Source organism: Sparus aurata, chromosome 22 (assembly GCF_900880675.1).
Source record: "Sparus aurata chromosome 22, fSpaAur1.1, whole genome shotgun sequence".
NCBI lineage: Eukaryota > Metazoa > Chordata > Actinopteri > Spariformes > Sparidae > Sparus > Sparus aurata.
Window position 1 is genome coordinate 10487228 of NC_044208.1, and position 25435 is coordinate 10512662.

Genomic DNA, 25435 nt, shown 5'->3' on the forward strand with positions numbered 1-25435 from the left:
GTGTCTCCTCATAGAGGAGGGAAGATCCTACAGCTGATCCTATGCCAAGACAGAGGGTTTGACCGACACGCTGGTGAACACGATCCATCAGTATCCTCTTTAGCGGATCTGAAAGGGTCTAAAAGATTTTGGTTTGAAGAATGGAACTGTTCAAATTCAAGGAGATTATTAATCACAGGTGGAAGAAGGTGATGGAGGAGGAAGAACAGAAGGAATTAAAATTAAATTACTTTGTTTCAAAGACCTAAATTCAGCAGTACAGTCAGTCAACCATTAAAGTTGATCCTCGATTCAGGAAATTGTTGTTTGATGATAAATAAGTAGACAGGGTTCTCCCCAGACGGTGGAACAGCGGCGCTGCGCCGCTCTACCGCTCGGTCAGCGCCGCTATACTCCGCGCGTGACAGTGTCGAGCGTCCGTCCGTCCGTCCGCCGTCCCCCGGTTGACGGCTAGGAGCTCCCGGCTGACGGCGATGAGCGTCCGTCCGTCCCCCGGCTGACGGAGTTGATGACCGGCTGTCCGTACGTCCGTGTCTCCCCCCCCGGACTGACGTTGACGAGCGGTCGCCCCCCGGACTGACGTGTTGACGAGCGGTCGCGCACCCCCCCCCCCTTCGGACAGACGGTGCGCCGCTATACAAAGAATTTCTGGGGAGAACCCTGGTAGATAAATAAAAAAAAACCTAACTCAAGATCCACTTGCTCTCTTTTTTTTCAGAGCAGTAAACTACATCACACAGCCTTACTCATCCAGGGCTCATCAATAAGATTGCTTGACTGGCCGTGGCAAGTCAATCGGACAAGTGGCTAACCGGGCAGTTAAAAGAAACCATTAACGTGGATCCCTGCCTGCTCCTTTACAGCTGAGCAAGCTGTCCTATGTACTGAGTAAGACCATGAAGTGAGGTCACCAGCTCCACAAAAGTGAACCTTGAGGTAGGATTACTTTATTATGGGTCAAAAGTGGTATTATTTAAAAGGTGCAATACGTAAGAATTTTAGATTAACATGTTCAAGAATGAACTAAAATTATCATCAGAATTTGAAGAAATTGCGTGATTTCAAAGACATCTCAGTTTTGTGTTACAGGGAGATCTATTTAAGTTAGCATGCTAACCTGCTAGCCCGTAGTATATACCCGGTGCTTCAGGCTCCCAGTTCGGGCAAATACGACTTAACGGCGGCCACATTAGCGGTTACTCTAGGGAGCAACCTTTAATTTCAAATGCATGTTGCAATTTCTTTCTGGTTGGAGGCAAATAACATCTTAAAAACATTCAGTGAGGAAAAGCTAAAACCTGTATCGGTCAAACCCCAGAAATATAGCTGCAAATGTGAGAAAAGGAAATGAATCAGAAAAAGAAAGACCGAACTGACTCAACTAAAACTAAGCAGGAGAAGAAGAAGAGGGACAGCTTTGTGTAAACTTTGCGGGGAGAGAACGACATAAATCACGAGCAGGCAGAGAGCTGGTGTGGCTGCTCTTCCTGTGTCACACCAAACTCAGAGGGAGGAAGAAGCAGTCAGGTAACGGGAGGGGAAAGCAGAGATCTAAAAGTTCTGTGGGTTTATAAAAAGAGGCTCCGGTTGTGCTGCGTCTGTCCTTTTACTCCCACAGAGACAACCATTTTCATAAAATGTTTTCTCCGCAGATGATGCAGGTGTTGGGTGGCGGTGGCACCAGCGTTGACGCAGGGAAAACCGGTTTCTATTCAGATATCGAAGCGGTACAGCAGAAGGAAAAAGACGACACGTGTGAAGTGAACAAAGCGAGCGTCCTTTAGCTCGCCGAGTCAGCCTTGTAATCCTCAGACGAGAGTTTTTCAGCCCGAAGCTCGGGTCCAAAATATCCACATTAGGGAGACGACTGGTTCAGGTCTATCAGCGTTCTCCTTCACAAAAACAAACTGCAGCTACGAACAACAAAATCACTGACGAATAATGCGAGAACTGGTCACACTGTCCCTCTGAATGAGTTGGGAAAGAGAAAAAAAACAATAACCTGGCGGAGAAATAAACTGCCACTACATCTTCAGAGAGTGTTTGCAAAACCATCAAAAATCGTACAATTCCTCTCTGATGATATCACCACATGGTTTTGAGTTATCCAGCAGCTGGTTCAGGTCAGTCAGAGCTGAACAATCAAAAAGGAAAAAAAAACAAAAACTGGATTCTACAGCGAGAGTTCAGAGCCGACAGGCCTGAACTCTATTTTGATCCCATTAAAAAAAAAAACAATTAAAGAAAATCCAATCAAGAGGCATCTGTAACCATTGGGGACTCCAAATAGCTATACTGTTTTTTAGACAGACAGCTGGAGGCTCAGGTATTCAGGATCAGAGGTTCTCAGCGCAGGAAAGGTCCACTACTCCACCTCGTTGGGTCTGTCCGTTTTGTCCTTCTTGATGACGGGCAGAGGGTGAGCCTCGGTGTTGAAGACCCAGTGGTCGAACGGTAGGTGGTCGTCGTCAGAGAACAGAAGGTAGAGATACCTGAAGGAGACACAGAAAGAAAGCCTTTAATTAAAACCAGAGGACTTTTACAGATAAAAACAGATATTGTGATTGAGGGCTCCACCTTCATGTTCAAGCACCAAACGCAGCATGAGCAGCGCTCCAACATCGTATTTTACAACCTTGAATTCAGCATTCAGGTGCAAGTTTGATTGAAAGAAGCAGCGCAACGCCACTTACTGGTATTTTGGTCAAAATTCTTATTATTTTCCGGTACCAAGTCCTTGATAGCAAGGGCAAACTAAATACTTGGAGGAGATGTGCCACAGTTATTAAATAGTAAAAGAGTGCTTCACTGATTTAGCAAAGCAGTCCTGTAACACTGTCAGAATCATGTTGGACAAAAGAAAGAGCAGATTTGAATCAACACATCCAGATCCCATTTATTCCACACATGCGTTCTCCCTGTCACAACCTGCTATCTACATTACCCACCATGCAAGCTGACCAATGACAGGTTGGCCAGAGACTTGGTTATGTTAGTAGCTAATATAGACTCGAGTCTTTAGCCTGCAGCAGACGCATGGAAAGGGGTGAAGAAGATAATCTTACACATCTTCTGCACCAACTGACTCCAGTGACAACAATCAAGTCAATTTATCACATTTTGTACTTCTCCTTCAGGAGCCTTAGAAAACTTTAAATATGTATTAACATATATATCAGTATGTGCATGTTAAGCATGTTAATGAACACTTTCCAGTTTGCATACCCAAGTGTTTACAGTCTTTATTTTTATTTTACTTTTGTCATTTTTTCCCCTTTGCTTCTAAGTTTTGAGCTGCTGCAACAAATGATTATCTCTGGTAGGAATCAATAATGTTCATCTTATTTTCCAAGCAAAAGACCTATTTAATCAGCAACAGTGATAAGTTTCCATTATTACTTCCAAGAGTATTCATTTCTCCATTTGTGGAGTCATTATTGTCTTGCTCCAGTATTTCAGAGCTTTTAGTGTTTCTGACTTAAGAGTGTGTTTATTCATCCCCACACCCACTGTATTACAGTCTCCATCTCACCCAGCAGCACTTTATGCCTCAAAACTTACAGTATATGAACCAAAACAGCAGGAGCACTCGGAGAATAACTTGCATCAGTAAAATATGGTCCTATGACTATGAAGGAAACCTTCAGGTAAGTAGAAAATGAAAAAGACTGATATTTGGGAAAGAAAATGACAAAATACTTCAAAGAAAAGTAAGGGGAATCTTTAAGAGTCCAAATTGTGAATACAATTATGTTACTGGGGCTTCCTTTAATGTTGCTTGAGGTAAAAATGTACACTTTGGTAGAAAATTAAGCAAACTAAAACCACAGATGAAACAGATGCAGCCAAATTTGCTATAAATCTCCCAAAATAAAGTGATTGTAAATCTACTACACATTCCACCTGATTGGACATTTTCATCCATCACCTCCAAGATAAAAACGACTTACATTAAATCCTCAAAATCCTTCAACTCCTGTCTTTATTCATTTCTTAAGGTTTATAAAGATGAGAAGACTTTTTATCATCTTTCTTTTTAGTAAGTGAAATATAAGCTGTTTACTTTTCAGTTTGAGATATTACTTTGGGTTGTGTTGATATTTTGCAATATCTATTAGCAGTCCTGCCAAGTGAATAATACAGATGTGGAACTGAGAGGGAAGGATGGGCGCGGCTCTGACCAGTTCAGGAAAGCTTAAGTGACAAAATTCTGCAGTTCAATGTCATCTGATCTTATTCAAGAACCAGAAAATAACAATAAAAACAAGGGACTGGTAGAAAAGAAGGAAAGTAGATAAAGTGATTTTCAGGTCAGATGCTGGCCGAGCATATTCGCTTCAGATCTTATCAAAGAGAGTCAGAAAACAACTGAGATCTTCCAAGAAGAAAATACAGAAAATGCAGCCGAAGAAAAGGGATGAATGTGTCAGCTGACTAAAACTAATGACTCAGCAGATGAGCCGGTCATCCACGAAGCCTGCAACCTCCACAACAAGTCCCCGTCCTCCTCAGCCTGCCAACAAAGCACTAGAAAGCAGCGAGTGATTGAAGGCATGCAGGCAGCAGTGTGAAGTATGGCCGTGTCCTTGGCAGCAGCGGGGAAGATGAATACTGGAAGTGGCTCCGCATGATGCCAAGATCCCTGAGTAACATTAGGAGGATTAGACTTATGGGTTTGCTGCTAAATGGGATTGATATTTTCTGTGTCCAGTGGGCTCCGTCTCTGATATCATGGATGTGATGCGGCTTGACTGATGAGGTAATTATTGTGCCGCTGTCCAGGCTGGTGGTCGATTACGCTCTTATTTTTCCTCTAGTTGTCTGCGGGAGGCTAATGAGACATTTTCTTTCTCCGCTGCTTCTCTTCAAAACATTTTGACTGCCTCTAAAAATATTCATCTCTCATTTTGACTCAAAGTTGGATAAAGGGGATTTTTTTTTTTTGACTCTAGCGAACAGGGGAAAAAAAACCAACACTTTTATCTGGATATCACAACCTGGTGGACGTGCAAAAAGGAGCCAGACATCTTACTTTGAGTGTATTTGTGTGTGTGTGTGTGTGTGTGTGTGTGTGTGTGTGTGTGTGTGCGTGTGGTGTAATCAGGAGTAGAGGTGACGCTTGTTAAAATTTATTGCCTATAAAAAAGCTGGATTGGATGGCACCTCGCCCCCATTGGGCTCTGTGAGGCTAACCTTGACTTCCTGTCAACAGCTGTCTGGCGTGGTGGAATAAAAAAAAAAGAGAAAAAAACGACAGAAGAAAAGAAGAAGAAGAGGCAAGGAGGACGTGAATGGGGGAGGAAAAGATGAAGACTGCAGGAGAGGCTATAAAGATTTCAATGGAAGTAAAGGAAATAGATGGGGGGACGACAAATTTGGAGGAAGAATGGGAGAGGGGAGAGCAGAGGCCCACTGTTGAACTAGTTAAATACAAGAAACCAGCCTTTTTCAAGGAGATGACGCTGTCATGTTTCACTGTATTTATAACGTTTCTTGCTCTATAAGTTTACCCTTTGCGCCACTATCACTCCTAATATTGGCCAAAAGTCATTTTCCAGGTATTCTCAATGGTATTTTAAAGTTTGCAATTTCCTGAAAAACACTTTTTTTGATAACTCATTCTACACTCTGGGGCGCAGACTAAGATGGCGTCCAATAAATGCTTTCTCGATTTTTAGGACACTGCCATGGATATATAAAAAGAAGTGTGCTGCTACTGTGGAGTGCTTCCGGGGCCCATTTTATAACTCACAGATCACTGGGCTAAGATGCCACAGCAACAGAGGCACATGCAGGGGTCGATAGCTCCTTCAAATTTCACACCATTTTATTCACTTTTTGGCTTTGTTGCTGAACACACACATAAGACAGAAATACTTTCATCAGCATTGGAAAAGCAAGCACAGGACTTTGAGACCATCACTGCAACAGCATCATTCGACCATCCAACCTGACCAGCTGGACCACCCCAGGGAGGCAGAGAGTCCTGATAAGAGCCATGCTATTCCAGCTTGGTTTGGAGCTGCTCTTGGCTAAGGTTCCCTTGCAGGAAGAGGATATGGACAAATGGGTGAAACGACGTGACATCGAAGACAGGTGTGCCAGCGGAGACCTGTCTCTACTTGACCGTGTTTCAGACTGAAGAAGTGCTGGACTACAGCTGGAAGAAGAGAGGTGGACTCTGTGTGCATGTCATTGAAGACCATGTGAAGATGCCGACCAAGTTATCATGAACATAGCCATTACCAATGTTTACATTTACCGATACTGAATCCAAAAAACGCCCTACTGTATTATTTCCTGGGTTTATAAACCACTTTTTTTTTACTTCTACAAAAACAAAACTTCATAATTCTGTTTACTGATTTGGGGAAACTGGATCATATTTAACAAAGAAAATATGTACTAGTTCTCCCTCTGATGTTCTCAGGCTGCTCTGCCTCAACTTCGGACAGATTGCTTTACTTGTAACTACAGTACCTGCTAACTGCTGCTTACCAGCAGTCTCCCTACGAACAACTCCGAACCGGGATCGCATGCAGCCTCCAAGGACAACGGAGGCCAGGGGCCAAACCTGGGAAAACCACCTCTGTACTGTATTCCCTGTCGCCAAGGCTAGGAGCTGACATCCTGAATACACTGAGGGTGGGGCGCACATTAACTGCCATTAGCTACTGTAAACACCAATAAGTATCTCCAAACAAGTTCATCACACACACACACAGAGTACATGTACACACTTGTTTATACTTGTTAAACTGTAGCTGGGATCTCGCTTTAAACAGACAGTTCTCCTGAACACAGTTGGAGAGCTCGCTGAGAGGGAAAGCCCTATTAGCCACCAGACATCACACTTTGGCTGACAACACATGTAAAGAGCCGTTTGTGGCCACGCACTCACACCCTCACACCCACACAAACTCAGGCAGTTAAGTAAATATAACTGCCAACCATCAACAGGAAGTGAGAAGTCGTAACTGCCTGTGGTGTGTCGGGACATGTGGCGTTTTCACACTTTCTTTCCTGATCTAATATATTTCTACTAATCAAGACATAAGTACAGGCCTCTAGCCAGTTAACAAAGGAAATTCTTACACAAAGTTGCAGGTTTGAGCAACCTATAGGTAAATCACAGACACAATGTTTGCTGAAGCACGTGGGAGATAACTGCTCTGTTATTTAAAAAATGAGCTCTGCACTCAGAAACATTTGTTTTATTTTTATTTTCGTATTATTATCCATCTCACAGGAGAAATCACTCCAGTTCAGCGTGGGTGGCTTTTACTCAATAACTGGAAGAAAATATGTTCAAGCTGTCATTATGCTACAATATGTGATTAACTGTGTCCAGATGGCATTAGTCATTTTACCAGCTGCACCTTCTCACCTCATTTTCATTGTTAATGATCACAGTTTTCTTATCATTGAATGTTTATCATGATAAAACACTGTCTTTTTTTACACCTGCCATGTTGTCGTTGGTGTACAGCCTCCTTCTGCTGTTTAACATATTATTATGTGACATAGATACTTAATCTTATGTGTACAGTTGGCAAAAATGTATATCTTGTCACCTGCATGTAATGGTAGAACATGTGACTGACAGCACCATTAAAATTGTTTATTGTATTGCTCTACAAAGCCAGTGGCTTGCTGTATAAATATATTCACCCCTACAAGACCCCATGATCTTGAGCAATGCTTTTGGTTTTCAGCTCCTCAAAAGGACGACATTTGCATGCTAACTAAAATACCACTTTTTCTGTGAATGACAATAGCCTGATTTTGATATGGGTCATGTAAACAGCAAATTCTATTCAGCATACTCTGAACAAGGCCTTATTTCGAATGTGGCATTTTCCAATTAGGACATGTGGGAAGTGCTGATATTATTCAGGTTTTAGGACCACTCTTTGGTTACGTATATTGTACGTATACTATATTCTTAATATGCGTCTTAACTGGGTTTTTAGCCACAGTTCGACACACACAGCCTCTTGCCTGTTCGTCTCTGCGCGTTGCCAAGACAACAATTTGTAAGGCCCTCTCTTAACCATTATGTAGACCTGGCTATCAACAGATAAAATCACAGATCGCCACGCCGACCTTCTCAAGAAGGCTGTTGAACGGATGAAGAGAGGCTACGTTCATAATTGGAGAATGAACAGTTGCATGTAGACGAGAATATTAATGGCATATTAAGCCATGAGAGCAGCTTAGTAGGAATCCTGTCGAAAAATTGGAAAATCTGTGAATTTAGTCAATGAAGCAAAGTTTGGGCTTCATAAACTACATAGTTATTGGTCTATTTTTTGCTCAAGAAATTACAATGCAGAAAAAGATGCTTGGGATAATTTAAGTAGAATTATGAAATCCCAAGTAAGTTTACTGTTACGCATAACTGCTGTCATTTTAGACAACAAAATTCTTGTTAAACAGTAAATATGCAGCCTCTATCACATTTAAGAGGTCATTGCAAAACACTTTTGTACACCGGCCGATATATCAATATTGGAGTGTTTAAATGTTTGTATATTTGGTCGATTTATAAATGTTTTTCCCTTAATACTGGCATTGGCCCCAATGTATCATGTATCAGCTGGGCTCTAGATTGCTCTTTCATTTCTTGTCTGTTCTCACACGTTTACAATCTGATAATTGTATGTAAATGCCCTCAAAATAAATGGAGCAATGTCAGCAAATTTTGAGTTGTAGGTGTCTACATAAATTTTTGATGTTTAAAGAAGTAAAATCATCTGGTGTTTTACAAAAAAAAAGCTCAGATGACAGAAAAAACTGTGAAGATCATATAAAATTGTGAAGATGATCTGTTTTTTTCATTTCTGCTATCCTTTTAACAGTCTCACAGCCCCATTAAAAAGTATCTTGAAAGGATCACAGCGCAAGGCTGGGAACCACTGATTAAGAGCTGGTCTTCAAAAGTACTCATTATGACCCATAAAACTAAGTGTGTGTTGATTAATATACTGATATGAAGTGTCAGAATGAGTCTGACAAGACACAGAAATGGTTTTGACATCAGGTCAGATGTTGGAGAAGGACACCAAAACTTTCAGATTATTTTAAAATTTGTTTTATTCTTCCTTCTGTTATCAATCTCTGACTTATTTCTCAGCTTAATATCATAATATCATATCTGAATTAGAAGGTAATTATGGATGAAAGATTGAAGCATAAAGCTATAAAAGCCTCTCAGATTCAGTGACAGAGTGTGTGTAGTGAAATAACCTTCGACAACATCGTATTTTGTGTTAGAGCGTGTTTGTGTGTGTGTGTGTGTGATGAGTGGCTGTCAGTTTTGGGAAGCAGGGAACTTGTCCCTCCATAAAGTGCGATGACAGCACAATCATGAGAGAACAGAAGTGAAGGGTGTGTGGGTTTACAGAGAGGTACAGCTGTGCGTCTTACTTGAGTGTCTCGGCCAAGTAGAAGCTCTGCTGCACGTCGTCGTGGTTGGGAGTCGAAGCGTAGACGTCTCTGATGCCGCTGTAGCCTCCTTCTACTTTACAGTGCTGCTCCAGAGCCTAAATGTGGGAGGAAGAGAAACAAGGAAGACCTCAGTGACTGAAACATCAACCAAGACATTTGTGTACTTAAAATATCACCAGACTTCATCTAAATTAGTTGACCCTCTGTTAGCTCCTGATTGGTGTCGTTTGAAAGCTACCAAATGATTCAATGTTAGCTGAAGTCTCTTGTTTAACCTTGGTGAAATAAAATCTTTCAAGCAGTAGGAAACAGAAATTAGAACATTTTTGTACAAATTGCACATCTCTTACTAAACACAATGCAAAAAAAAACTATCTTCGTTTTAATTAACGAATTTTACCTGAATAGCCTCCCAGCCCCACTCCCTGTATTTGGGGTCGTGGGTGAACCTCCACATGTACATGTAGGTCTCTATGACCTCAGGACGGAGGATGAAGTATTTCTCGTTCTGGCGGGTGGCGATGGCCTCGACACCACCATCGAAACGGAATGCCTCCGGGCCCAGCTTCAAAGCTAGAGGGGAGAAATGAAAAAGATCAATTGTAGATTTAATGACATATAACGCAGTCAATGGAAACACAATTTTGGAACATAGGAAGATGTTCTTAAGGGGTATTGAATTGTGATTGATTATCTATAGTTATCCATGTGTCCACATGTTGTAATCTTTAAAGGATTAGCTTGTCCAAAACTAAAATTTCAGTGATAATCTTCTCACCCCCATGTTGGTGGAAAGTTGGGGTAAGTTTTGTAGTCCACAAAACATTTCTGAAGCATCACAGAAAAAAAGCACTGCAGCATTCTCCTAAACAACTGAAGTAGATAGCGACTCTTAAAATGCAAAAAAAAAAAAAGAAAACAACCCAAAAACATAAAATCCCTTCATACTGGCGTTAAAGTCTCTGGAAGCTCAGAGATTCTCAGCTGATTTAAATTGTGTAGTGGGTACATGAGCTTGACTGCACATCTTTTCAAATCAATGTAGGATCTTGGGGGCTTCTGGGCACTTGGATTAGACCACAAATGCTTGACAGAGCATTTCTTACAGTTTTTGGTTATTTTTCACATTTTAAAACTAGTCCCCATCTACTTCAGCTGTCTAGTAGAATGCTCTAACGGTGTTTTAATGTGGAGCCCCAGAAATGTTTTGTAGACTACAATACATCACCTTTATTTTGATCAGCATGAGGGCGAGTAGATAATGACTCAAGTTTACTTTTTGTGAATTTATCCTTTAAGTTATGTATATGGGAGCAGTGCAGAACAGACATCAAGCCAATACCCACACAAAGAACTAATATGCTATTCAACCAGCTGTAATTTTCCTGCAGTGCTGCTTTTATAAATCCTAATGTGACTTGAGGATGGATTAAAATGAGGAGGAGATAAATAGAATAATTTGATTGAGGATTAAAATAAAAAACTGATTAAAATAATACTCTTTTAAATAAGACTTTTCTTTGAATAAATGTTAATTTGAGTTTGCAACTTGAAAGGATGATAACTGCACTGACAGCATTAAGAAAAATTGTGAGACATTCCTGCTTTAGGAGAAGATGCTGCTGTCACTTGAAGTATAACTTGATTACTTAATTCTTTTTTTAAATAAGCAATATAACAGAGCTCTGTATTAAAATCAGACTCTTCTAAATAAGAATAAACATTTCTAAACTGGTTTGACGGATACTAAATAAAAGTTGGAGTCAACTGAAGAAAATACGATCAAACACAAATAATTTTATGGATATCTACCTGTTCTGGCGTAAGACTCATGACAGGTCCGGGCGATCTCGGCGGCCTGCTCCATCTGGTGGCCTGTCTTGTCGCTGGGCGCTCCATCAGCACCCAGAGCAATCATGCCTCCTGCGAAACAGGTCAGGTGACCCATCTTATGCTCCAGAAGACCCCCCTTCCACTCGGCTATGTAGGTCAGCCCGCTGCTCGACTTCCTCATCAGGTTGGTTTCTATTGCCTGAAAGACAAAATTAAGAAAAAAAAGAAAGAAGAAGAATTAAGCGTTGATGCAAGCATGAGAGAAAGAACCCCGTCTTTGGTCTCATTATCTGTAATTATTCTCCTCAGGTGCATCTGTACGTTTCATTTTTCATTTCTACTGCACACAATTATTAAAGTTACCTCACTGTTTTTTTCTTTGTTTTTTTCCTTCAGAAATCATTTAAAATAACTGTATCAGCACCAACTTTCCCATTTTTAAGATGGACAAATTGTCGCTTTAAAACCACATTTCAAAATGTTGGCACCAAAAAAAAAAAACTAAACAAGTAGACCCCTGTCCAAAAGCTGTTTACAATTGACTTCACATCCCTGAAGAATGTAGGACAGGGGAAGAGATCAGGTTGGTGTGGGCCAGTCAATACATCATGGTCTGCGGCAAACACTTCAATTCACATGAAGTACAACATTTCCATCACAACATCATTAACTAAACTGTGCTGAAGTCTTACACAGGCATGTTCAATGTAACTGTTTAACCTGACCTGTGACCTTGTTTCATGACTTGTTTTATGTTGTCTTATGTAAGGTATTGAGTAATCACTGAATGTTATCACTTCCTTCTCTGTTAATTATTTCTTTAAGTGAAGGAGGGAATACATTAGTAGCTGTCAGAGTGAAAACACACCCACACAGAGACAGATAAATACCATGCTTTCCTCCTCAGAAATTGAGTCACTTCACTTTGTAACAGACCTGCGCGTGTTGCTCTGTGAATGCTCCTCGGTCAAGATTAAACCTTGTTTGAGCTTTGAGCTGACTCCGATCTGCTTCTTACAGTTCTAAATTATCAAAGAATTATTTCAACAGATGTTACTGATAAATGATGTGTGCTGATTGTGCCTGTAGATCGAAGAGAATCAGAAGGGTCATGTTCGTGTAACCAAAGTTTGTAACTATGAAAAAATATGGTCCCATCATAAAACACCTGCTTTTAAATTGGAGTTTGGTTAAACACACCAAAGGATTGCCAGGAACATTCTCATAAGAAAATATTATTATTATCATAAATATCATTATTATTTTTCTCTGACCTGTTTATACAATTTATCTCTAAATCACTTTATTTCTCTAAGACAGTCCATTCTAATGAACATTACTGTAAATATATCCGAGTTATTTAAGGTGGCAAGTTTTCAATTAAACACTTTAATTCCTGGTGTACAGCATGAGGGCTCGTGAATGAAATGCTGATTGTTTGTTTCTTCCATTTCTGATATTCATAAACAAACCAATTCTCTAACTTTGGAGTCAAAACTCTGTGAAGCTTCATATCTCTGTCATCATGTTGCAACAATTTTCCTGACAGTTGCTATTGTAAATTGTTATTTTAACTCCCGGCGTTCTGTGTTTTTGTTTTTTTTGTTCTTACTGTTTAATCTTTTTCTTTATCTTTCTCCTGTGGTTTTTGAAATGCATTTATCTTTTAGTTGTTGTCAAAGTGAAAACTAATAAATATACTATTAAAAAACTTTAATCCATAAAGACAATACTGCTTCCTTAAACACACCATCCTTATAAACAAGTATTGCTCAAACTTCAGTAGAAGATCTCATAGACACGGCTCATGATCACTTAGTAACCATGTAAAAATTGCTGGAAAGAAAAGATAAATATTGATGGATCGGTCGCACTCAAAGGGAGAAGAAAAGCTTTTAAAGTATTTACGATGTACTGACCCTTGAACGTGGCCCAGATTGTATTAAATCAAAGCTAACATTCAATTTTTTCCTGCTGTGACTCAGATATTCACCCTGTTGCCGCTGTCCCTCCCTCCTCCGAGGAGTCTTCTTGGCAAATAAATCAACGGCTCTAATCCTTGAAGATTGTGAGGGATTATGTGTCTATTATATTAAGTATCCCTGCATGGTTAATTCTGTATTTTAATCACAGAGTACCATATTTGCTCCTCACTGTGTCACAGGAAAACAATCGCAGAATGAGCTCTCTGCAGCTGAGACCTGTCGCTTGTCAGCACAATTTAAATTGACAATTTGTTTTAACAGAGAATAGCTGTCTGTACGTTCATTTCGATTCATCTGCTCCCTTTCTTTGTCTCCTTATACAAAAGTGTGTTTAGCTCTGTCTGTGCCATCATCTCCCCTCATGCTCAAACTCACTATCTGGCTCCTGAGGATTACAGAGGAAACTTTGAATATTTAAAAAATGTCAGCGTGACAGTGGTGGAAGTAAAACACAAAGAACATTTAATCACCAAACTGCCACTTTAAGCAAAATAAAAATCTGCATTAGCAACACAAAACTTAATTTCTCATCTCAGTTACCTCAGAAAAAAATATGATAATAACATCATCATCATATTAATCATTCTTTTTATTATCTCATGAGCAACACTCGGTTACTTCAAGGTTATGTTTGCGACTGGATTCCTGTAATACATCCCCCCCCACAGGTAGAAATAAATCCAACAGCGGGACCACCATTCAATATCTAAGGCTGACCTCATGTTTGTTGTCCACTATTATCAAACGGCCACTTATCATGACTCTGAGGATGTGTGAGGGATGCAAAACCCATGTGGAGAAAATCCATGCAGCTCACGGTGGGTAAAACAGCATGTTACTGTTTCATTTACTGAGAACATCTTCCAAGTAGAGGTCACTGGCTTTTTTACTGTACATTCAGTGCTTTATAGTGGTTATCCATGTAAAAGTTATCACACAATAGTTTGGGCTGCTCAGCCATTAAACAGAGGACAGCTCTCAGTAGTAGAAGTGCAACAGACTGGAAATTACAGCCCGTCGAGATCAGTGCTGTGACATAATGGGATTGTTGGGACTGAAAAAAGGGATTAACACCACTCCCAGATGGTGCTGTTAGGGACCTGCAGACAGGTGACAAAAGATTATTTCTGTTTCAGTGGTACAAATACAGCTTTCGGAAGGAAAACTCACAAACAGAGAAACTCAACGTAAAAATTATGCAGCCAATCGACATTGACTGGAAAAATGTGAATCACTTTACATATTCTATAATAGAAGATATTATTGAAATTGATTTTTTGTTTTCTAGACAATTTTGTTGTTAGAGACACAGTGAAGAAGCTCACTATCTTTAATCATTAACATGGCAGAAAAGTTTACTTTCTATTACTTCTGACTGACTTTTCTAATATATATTAGTTCCATAAAGGTCCACTTTGGAAACCCCAAGTTTTAGTATCTGATGAGTAGGGGAACAAAGAAAACTTTATTACAAACTAGGTGTAGATTGGGTCGGTTGCAATCTTGAAATGTCAGAATCTGACTAATTCGGAAAACCAAAGGGTCAGTATTTGAAAAGTTCGGAATGAGACTTAAAAATCTACTTTTTTTACAAAGTGGACCTTAAGCAAAATAACCTTTTAATAACCTTAAGTAGTTACGTGCCATGAATTATATAGTGACATCCATAGTTTAGAGCAGAAGATACTGTCACTTATGTACTGCAAGTAAAGGAAAAATAACTTAAGAAATAACTTTTTCTTTTAAAATATTAGCTGATCATCATCAACTGCCTAAGTCATAGCAGCTTAACAGATATTTTACAAGTACTATTTCCCAGAGTCAAAATGGATTATTTTGTTGAACCAACAGTCAAAAAATCAAATAGTCTTCATTTACTGTCATAAATGACAAAAGAAAATGAGCAAATCCTCACATTTAAGAAGCTAATACCAACAAATGTTTGACATTTTTGCTTGACAAATGACCAAAAATGATTAATTGATTATCTCTATTAACACAAACATGTACATACATAATGTCTGGGGCTGCCATTAATGATTATTTTCGCAATAAACTGATTAATTGCTTAGACTATAAATTGTTAGGAAAAAGCAAGAAGATATTCTGTTTGTTTTCACATAGAACAAAAAAAATGCAGCAAATCCTCAAAAATTAGAGGCTAGAAACAAAGAATATCTGGCATTTTTGCTTGAAAATCAACTCAAACAATTTATCGACTATCCTTCTGAATTGAGTCAAAGTCACCTCAACCCTTACTGAAAACATTTCTTGTTTGTGTGTGTGTGTGTGTGTGTGAGGTTGTGTGTGTTTGTTGGTGGCAGTGTGTGTTACCTGAAGTGCTTCATAGTACATCTTCTTTCCTTCCTCATCAGTCTTGTCAGACATGAGCCAGGCCTTCAGCAGGTACTCATAGAAACTGTCACCTAGGCCACCCACAGACACGTGATCTGCAAAACACATATAAACAATGATTATGACACACACTCACGCACACAGGCGTCCCACATGTATGCTGCATTAGATTACAACTGTTGGACCATATATAGATCATCCTCACATGTCACAGCGCTAGATGTATGCATGTAATATAGAGAGGACACACCTGCAGTGTATGATGCACTACAGTAATGTGTGTGTGTGTGTGTGTGTGTGTGTGTGTATGGGCGGTTGTTTTCACAGGTGAGCCTCCAGCCAGTAAAGGCTCATCCATATGCATGTGTCATTAACAGAGTCCAGCCCTGTTTGTGGAGCGCAGAGATTAAATGTCAGCTGTGATCATCTTGAAGTGAAGAGAGGGGAGGCTGGCAGAGGGGACGGTTTGGTTTTGAGCCGATAAGAGTACCCCACCTTCAACGATTTAAACCAGGGACACAAAATCAAGAAAATAAATACTTCAACTGTCTGATTATAGGTGCCATGAAGCAGATGACAAAAGAACATATTCGTAATTTAAAAATCTGACTGAACACCTCTTATAAACACCTGGTAACATAACAGCTTTTTGGATAAACCTACTAAACATGACTTGCATGTATGTATAGTTTAAGACACAGGCTAAGTAAGCATTTCTGTGAGGCTGTACTGAGATATTTTTCAGACAACATTAGGCTGCAAACATCCCTAGGTCATCATTTATTCAACAAATCCCATCACCATTGCATAATTTCTTTCTCGATGAAAACCTCTCTCTGACTAATATGAGCATGAAAGCTGTTTTTTTCAGTTAAAACTTGCTGTTTCTATTCAGCATTCCTAATTGAATATGTCATCATTTGCATAAAATACTTGGATGAAAACACAGTCACTGGCTGCGGTTAAGAGTGTCAGCTAAATGCCAACAATTATCACTGCGGATGTGCTCTCGGTAGTTTTATTCATCAGATGATATAAAGTAAGTAGAGCAGAGGTGCAGGTCCATATTTAACCATTCCAGACACTAACAGCTCTCCAAAAGAAGGCCCGGGTATCAAAAACAGCACCAGACAGGACAGTAATAAACTCTGAAATATATCTAGAGGTGTAAAAATACAGATAATAAAACTGGATCAAAGGATTTCCAATTCAAAAACACAACTTTCTTGTGGGATTCATAAGAAATGTACCCTGATTTTATGTAGAACTGTGACTGGCCTGACGGACATGATACCTTTACAAGCCAAAATGGGCACTAAAGCAGTTAAGCATGAAAACTAATCAAGTTTAATTAATTCAAAACCGAAATGCTCATGAGCTGACAGCGGGGGGGAAAAAGAGAATCTCAGCAGATTCTTTAAAGAGACTTTTTTCTGATGATTTCTGTTCCACTTCCACCTCTGCATGTGTCTGCTCTATTGATTCGACACAACAGTCTCACATAAATCACAAAGAACACGATGCGTCTGTTTGAAAATGTATTTTGCATACAAATAGGACAAAGACAGTTTTTAATCCATTATTGGTGTAATTTGTTTAATTTGTGTAAAACTCTGCACTTCCCGGTAGGAGACTTAAATGAAAACACAGCAAGCTAAAAGGTTCTTGATGTCGTCTTCACTATCTAGAAACTTGTAACAAGATTTAGATACACCACCACTGAAAAATGGGGGGGGGGGGGGGGGAAATATGACTCTACATTGTTACCAGGGATGAGGGAGTACACCATTACCTGTCCTGTATCTGTTGAACAAACTAAATTACCTGTATCTTTTGTATCTGTGCTTGGAGTGGGTGGGGTTTAAGATGGAAATGGTTGGTATTTATCATTTCATATAAAGTTATTTACAGAAAAGCCTCGAAATTGAGTTTCGGTTCAAAATATTTTTGGAAATAGATGTAATCACTATCTTGCATGGAGTTTGACAAGGAAGAACTACAGAACTCACACTGTTTGAGAATAACTATACCAGTCTTATATCTGTCCATCACAGGTGTGGTTAGCTTAGCTTAGCATAAAGACCACAAACAGAGGAAAACAGCCTGCTTAAGTTTCTTGTCTGGGTAGAGCTCTTCTCGCGGTCACCATCATGACATGAGCTCATCATCTCCTGGCTGTAGCTTCATATTTGCTGTACAGACAAAAAAGTGATGTGAATCTAACTCCATGCAAGAAAGAAACTTTAAGAACTTGAAAATTTGATATTGATGCTATGTTGACATTTGTCCAATTTCTGCTCTCCAGTGGCCAAAAATCACTTTAGCAAGCAACTTTAAGAAAAATGGGCGGAAATGGATTTTGATGTCCCACCCTTCTGCTGCCACTGTCACTTTCATTACATTTGCTCAGCTACTGCTCTACCCCGACATGTCAACCGGCATTAGGAGAGGCTTTAACCGCTGGATTCCTGTCCTCAACTACACCTGACATGACTTCTGTAACTCCTATGTCCTCTCTTTTTCCTGAACACCTCCGTTCTCCTCTTCCTCAAAGTCTCACCTCTATCATTATCATCATTACCTGTTCAGCTACACAGTTTGAAGGGTCTGATAATGGATTCAAAATTATACCCTGCTACCAAAGCCCATCAGAAACATGGAGACGTGACCAGACACTTGTGCACACATTGACGTGACGTAATGTTAAAGACAGGAATCAGGGCTCAGTGAGTATGAAAATACTTGATACCGGTCAAAAGTGGGAAGCAGAAATGTAAAGAGAGTCGATATGTTTCAAATGGAAAGAGATCAGAGATATTTCTTGAAATATCCCTGAAATCTGTACAACCTGAGCTAGAAGACTGTTAAAATCAATAATCGATGTACAATGAAAAAAGTATTGAAATTATGTAATAAATTAATTTGAAAGATGAATATCTTTTACCAAATAAAAACACAAAACAGACTGATCTAAAAGATTTCTAAATATAGAAAGATTAACTAAACATTTCAACACACATTTTTGAGAGCAGTTTTTAAAAAGACATTTTATGGTTTCATCTGCAAAAGAAACAGTATTCCCCAGTATCGTCATTGGTATTTCTGCTTATTGTGATGTCATTTCTTGGAGTATCTTTATATGCTTAACATCCTCACAACTACAAATACACCTTTAATCAAAACTACAACAGACATTATCCTCAAAACTACCGTTTCTCTCCACCTCTCTCTAGCTATCAATATGCTTTTTCTGTGTGTTGCCACCACATTTTGCAATTAATGTTGCAAACTGTTTTGACATCATAATGTTCATACTAAGTTATATGGCTAATTAATTAGGTCTTAGCTTACTATATCAAAAATTGAATACTCTGGCTTTAAGGGTTAGGGTTAGGGTATATTTAAATTCCTTTAAACAGGATCATGTAACGAATGATTTCCCGGGGCCACTGGGGGCCAGGAGGTCTATTTTCAGTTGCTTCTAAAATAAATAACACTTTTTTTATATGAAATGTTTCATACAGAGGAATGCAATTCAGTCTTCTTTACAAAGATTACATTTAGTAGAAATTATAATAAGGGAAAATGAAAGATAAATTAAACTGAAAACAGAGGCAGTTAGGAGAAAATAATCTGTATATAAATAACGAAATGACAGTCATTATCATACAACTGCTAGTCAAAAGAGCATTTAAAAAAAACTCTAAAGTCTAAATGGTAATAAACTAATAGCTGCATCATGGTCAGGGCTGCAACTAATTATGACCTTGATTACAGATTCCACTGCTGGTAATTTTCTCTATTCCTTTAATTGTTTTCATCAGTTAAATGTAAGAAAAAAGTGAAGAAATAATTACACATTCATCACAATCTCCCAAAGCCCAAAGTGATTTATTCAAATTGCTTGTTTTGTCTGACTTAGAGTCTAAAACCAAAAAATATATTTTTTTATGATAAAAGATGAAGATAACAATAAAGTATTCACATTTAAGAAGCTGTAAATAGTGAATTTCAGGCATATTTGCTTAAAATTAGAAGGAAAACCTGATTATTAGAATAGTTACCAGTTCAAAGACAGATTCTGAATCTGAGTGGGACCAAATGAAGGGTTTATAACATCAGGTGGATATTTGCATTCCTAATTTTAGTATAAATGACAGGTGTAGAATGGTTTTCTTTGGAAGATGAGTATAAAGTGCATGGCAAACTAGACAAGTTGTAATTTGCATACATTAACGTGTCATCTTGGGAAAGAAATGGTCAAACATTGGTGATAATAAGTGATTAATGCAAATGAATCTTTCTAATATCAGCCTCAAATTACAGGTGCCTGTCAAGTCAAAGATTTCATAATGTGATTTTTTATTTCAATTCCAATGTATTTAAGTGGGAAACTACTATCTCTACCTTTCTCTGCGTTGATTATATTCTTCTGAGGGGAAAATATAAGCAAGTCCTGCAAAACTGTGGCATCAAGGCAGAAATACTTTGGCCAGATTCATGCTCGTAACAGTGGGAGTCATTAAAACAAGCAAAACTACCCCAAAAAAAAGAGAAGTCCTTGATCTGAGCCCTGCATCACACCCAAAGTTTACTCCATGTTTAACCAGTGAAGGACAAAAGCTAAGAGAAGACCAACTGATCTTTACTGCCACTTAAGGAGGGTTGGTCCACTGTGTTAAAGGCAGATCTAACAAGTATCCCGATAAACTAAATCTACCCTAATGTGAGTGCCAACTCAGTGACTAGAATACTGTTTGTAGTTCTGTCAGTGTTCAGCATTGTTCATCTATGGATTACGGTCTAATTGAAGAAAAGATTTTCAGGGTTTGATAACCATCTCAGAAATGTCATAGTTTCATGGTATAACTCATTACTATAATCACTTTCCGTCACAATGACCCCTTATTGAATGAAAACAGAAGGGTTTTATTGTTGAACAAACACATTTAACTGACTGATGTGAAAATGTAAATAAAGTTAAGAACACATACGGTACCATAGATAATAATACAGTAATAATAATACCATAGATGAAAAAAACAGTATACAGTATACCTTGAAATTGATATACGGCTTCAACTCTATTGATGAGTTAACCATTTATGACTTACTTGTATTCAGTTTAAATTGGGTATTTGCTTGACACACAAGCAGTGTACAACTGGAAAATGCATAAGAAAGGCATGACAGAAGAATTTTGGTTGGATGTGATAGAGGTGGGAGGAGGACTTACGTTGGCCCCACTGGCCGCTGTTGGGGTTCAGGTAGTTGGGGTACAGCCCCTGGGGTTTGTCCAGACGATTTAGTACTTTCCGGATATTCATTACCTAAAGATCAAATAATTAAAACACAAATGCATCAATTAAAGCTCACATTGAAGATACAGCATATAAAGTGATTGTATATAACAGAAAAATGACATAATATCTAGGGTTAGGGTTGAGAACGTAAATGGAAATCGTGCACAAACACAACCGTTAAGTGTGGAAAAAGTAATATTATCTATGCTCATCGAGTGTGTCCGTTACCTTCTGTGCAAAGTCAGGATTCCCTGAGAGTTTGCTGAGGTGCATGAACTCTAAATGAAGGGTGCCGTACTCCGCCAGGATGCTGCTGCCACCTGATGCCCATGGCCAGTTTCTACCGATACCACTGGAAAAGGACAAAGACAGAGAGAAGGAGGCACAGGTTTAACAAACAGAACAAAGAAAAGACACATGAAACAGAGCTGGTGTGTATTACAGGGACAAGATTTGAAAACTTGATCAACACATAGCCACCTTATCTTGTTCTTACTTGTGCGTAATTATATATAATTCCTGCTAATACCCACAAATGCCTCGTGGACAAAAACACAAGAGTACAGCGTGAGTCATGTGACAAAATCCAATCATTGTCCACACAGTAAAACCTACTCCTCTTGATACTAAACTGACAGCTGACAGAGGCGACAAATCTTCAAAAAGTCCACATTTAAGACTCTCAGGGACTCAGCAACGAATACACTCCTGTAATTTCCATATTTCATTTTTTAGAAAGCCATTAATAATCATTCTGTTTTGCTTTAGTGACATTTACAAATAGATTCTTAAAATGGATACTGACTGAGAAACATCAGTGACACTTAAACCAAACTTCACACTCCATCTGTCATATTTGTGGGTGTATTCATTTCGTTTTTTCACACACTCAACTCTGGCAGCACATCTCATCCTTGTTGGCGTCCAACTGTCAGTCAATCAGATCTTCCTGAACCCTGCCCCTCTCGAGTGGTGTTGGGGTTGCATCGACTCCTGGGCCATATGTGAGTTACTAACCCTGGCATGCTTGACAAGGACAGAAGACCTAGTGACAGGGTGTGCGTGTGTGTGTGTCTGTGTGTGTGTTTGTGTTGGATCATTAGAGCCACTGACAGATCACTTCCAGGCTAAAGAATGATGGCCCTGGTGGCTTCAAGTAACTACTCATGAATACATATTAAGGATTCACTACAGTGTGAGGCACACACACCAGGGTGTCTGCGCCACAACTGCGCATGTAGACACACGGTCACATAGGCACAAGCCGCACACACGGGAGGCGTTTAATAAATGAGAGGAAGGAGGGAGGAGACTGTGTGAATTGGGAAAAGTGCCACACACACACACTCATGCGCACGCACGCACGCACATCTTTTCAAAGAGGTGGATGAACATACTAATTATCCCCCCTTCAACTCATCATGCTGCACAAGCCATAATTTGTTTCCCATTACACCATGGATTTAATCAAGTCAACCAAACACAGGACGGACCACAGCAGCACAAGGTAGCGAGCTGAGAGACGCTGATCAGGGTCAGAGAACATAACTGGTGAGTAAAAATTCCATCACAGGAGAGCCTCATTGAACTGGGAGCTGTGCGTTTGTCAGCTTTAGACAGATGCAGCCATTAAATATGGATATTAAAGCCTATGATTACTTGCACAGACATTTTAATTTACTCATAGTCACATGGCTGACATGTTTAGCTGCAACAATTAATAGACTCATCGGTAAGTTCTGAAATATTGTTTACTTGACAATTGTTTAAAAAAAAAATCGATGAATCTGAGTCTTTTTTTTTAAGAAGAAAAAAAAGTCTAAATTCTCTGGTTCCAGCTTCCTAAATGTGAATATTTTTTTTCATTTCTGTAATCCTCTATGACAATAAACTATAACTGACAGTTTTGTTAAGGTTGTGCACAAAACAAGACATTTTCAGGAAGTCATCCTGGACATTTTGTAGACCAAACAGCTAATCGATTTATCTAGAAAATAAACGTTTAATGAACAATGAAGATAATAATTATTTGCAGCCCTAATGCCTTAAAAGTTAGATTTTTGGAGGCCCCTGTCAAGATGACTAAATAGAAGAGGTTAATCTTCCCGCTAATGGTCTCTTGAGGCCGTTTCATAATCTGTTAAAAACTCCTTGTAGTAGCTTTAAATTCAAAATATACGCTGTTCAGGGTTCCAGGAGAACATTACTCCTATATTCCCCAACACCCTCTCTTCTGCCTTCACTTCCTCTCAGTCAACCGTAGACTTTATCTGTATATCCATCTTTTTCAATCCTTTTATAAACCCTGTGATGGACGATAAACCCCTTCTCTTGGCAGGGGGTAGGTGGGGAGGCAGACACACACCTTTTTGTAGCTCACCCATGTACACCACAATCCCTCCCAAAGCTCCGCTGTGAAAAACACTAAATCCCAGTTAAGGAGCGCAAAACAAAAGACAGCAGGAAAAAAAGCTGCTGCGTAAACCCGACAGACACAAACCAATGAGGAGCAGACATGAAGTAGAACACTACAGACAAAAAGATGAGGGTGTGTTTGGAATATCATTAATCTGGCCAGGGTGTCTGGTGAGTTTCAGGAAGATAATTTACAGGCTATGTGAGATCTGTAATGCTGGCTGGAAGTTAATTAGAAAATGGAGAAGTTTTAGAAACCAGAGCTGTCACTGCTGTTTGATCACAGATAGTGAAGTAATGGAACTACTTGGGCAAAATGAGAAACTTGAAGTTTACTTGAAACCCTACTTACAAATGAAAAGGGCATTCTTAAAAAGTGAAATGCATGTCAACAGTGGGATGTTTTGCAGAAAACAGTCTTACTTGGTCTGGTATTAGCAGTAGCATAAGGTTGCTAATGTTAGTGTTGTGTAGATGACACTTCTGATTTAGTTGATTGACCTAATTTGTATCGAATGGTATGTGTCCTTGGGATCCTGTTCCATGATTCCCTTTCATTCTGTATGCAAGCTGTGATGGAAACTTTGTACTTCATGAAGAGAGATGTGAACTGATGTCTTACACAACAATGTTCAACGTAAATGTTTAACATGACCTGTAACCTTGTTTTAGGTTGTTCTATGACCCGTGTAAGGTCACTTACTTCTCTGTAAACTATTTCCTTAAGTGCAGGAGGGAATAAATTCGTAATTATCAGAGTGAAAACACACCCACAGAGACAGATAAATGCCATGCTTTTCTCCTAAGACACTGAGTCTTGACTTTGTAACAGACCTGCGTGTTGCTCTGTGAATGCTCCTCTTGTACAAGAATAAAACCTTGTTTGAACTTTGAGCTGACTCCGATCTGCTTCCTCCAGTTCTAAATTATCACAGAATTATTTTAACATAAGCAGTTGTGCAATGCATTCGGCGTTGCGTTTCAATAGACGCGGTAGTTATAGTTGAGGTCTATGCTACTTTATGCATATCAATTGTGTCCAACGGGATTTGCTGCCACTGGAAATTCCCCAAATTTTTTTTACAACTGCTGTCAATCTAAAATTACGATAGATTCAGCAACTTCGCAGCTAATTTCTTACTGTAAATGTTTTCAGTAACACAGTTGTCAATCCAGTTGACAATATACAAGTGAAAGCCTTTGTCCAATTAAATGTAGCCTGAGAGCACCTGCCAATCATTGTGCCAACGCCTAGTACATGCTCACCAACTGTCCAGTGTTTGGAAGTGGCATGACCCCTATGGTCCAAAAACAGCCCTACATGTACCATAATGATAGATTGCGTCATATGCTTTACAGACTGGGAAGCCCCTAGAGGTAAATTTATGATTTATGACATTTGGTTGTATAAATGTTATTTACTTGACTTTAACAATAAACCTGTAACTGCAACTTGTGGACACGGTGGTCATTCAGCCAAAGACAGGCAGGTTTGCCTTAAGCAACATTAAGTCCCTGTGAAGGCAAAACAGTTTGCATATTTATATATATTTATTTTATATTAATAAAAAAGTTCTGACTATTCAATTGAAATTCAAACAGTTTCTTCAATGTGGAGAAGAGATTGAATAATCAATATTGGATGCGTAACTGTGACTACATTCAAAATGTATACTTAACGGTCAGAACTGGTTTGTATTCTCGAAATATACCCCACCTATATCACGCGTATGCCCTGTCACTTCCCTACACCACTGTTGTTTGTTTTGTTAAACTGAAGAAGCCAGCAACAGACAATCGAGAAAAAGTATCTCAGAAACCTACAAGTACCTACTTTTATTAGTGAATGAATGAATTACTTTTATTATTGTGTCATGCATACAGTGTATGCCCAGCCCGCATGGGCTTATAGGACACCAAAAAAGAAAAGAAAGAACCAAACCAGATCCAGAGCACAACTGGATCAGCACAATATCATCAGCACATCAAAAATTAATTAAACAAATGTACCTGTCGTCTTTTCCAGGCTTGAGAGATAAAGCTAGCAGTTTTAAACACATTAAAATTAAACAACCACTCCAGCTTCTGCTCATC

The 25435-nt window shown here is 39.1% G+C and overlaps 1 protein-coding gene across 1 annotated transcript in view; it reads right to left on the reverse strand.

Moving 5' to 3' along the window:
- Positions 1 to 927: 927 nt before the first annotated feature.
- The window catches only part of man1a1 (mannosidase, alpha, class 1A, member 1), a 160389-nt gene continuing 135881 nt past the window's right edge, over positions 928 to 25435 (reverse strand). The window contains exons 6-12 of the mRNA XM_030406309.1: positions 21155 to 21278; positions 20860 to 20953; positions 15603 to 15718; positions 11263 to 11482; positions 9851 to 10023; positions 9430 to 9545; positions 928 to 2492 (exon numbers count right to left, since the gene is read on the reverse strand). Of these exons, the coding sequence (XP_030262169.1) occupies positions 2366 to 2492; positions 9430 to 9545; positions 9851 to 10023; positions 11263 to 11482; positions 15603 to 15718; positions 20860 to 20953; positions 21155 to 21278 (970 nt within the window). The 3' untranslated portion in view covers positions 928 to 2365. The remainder of the gene's footprint in view (positions 2493 to 9429; positions 9546 to 9850; positions 10024 to 11262; positions 11483 to 15602; positions 15719 to 20859; positions 20954 to 21154; positions 21279 to 25435) is intronic.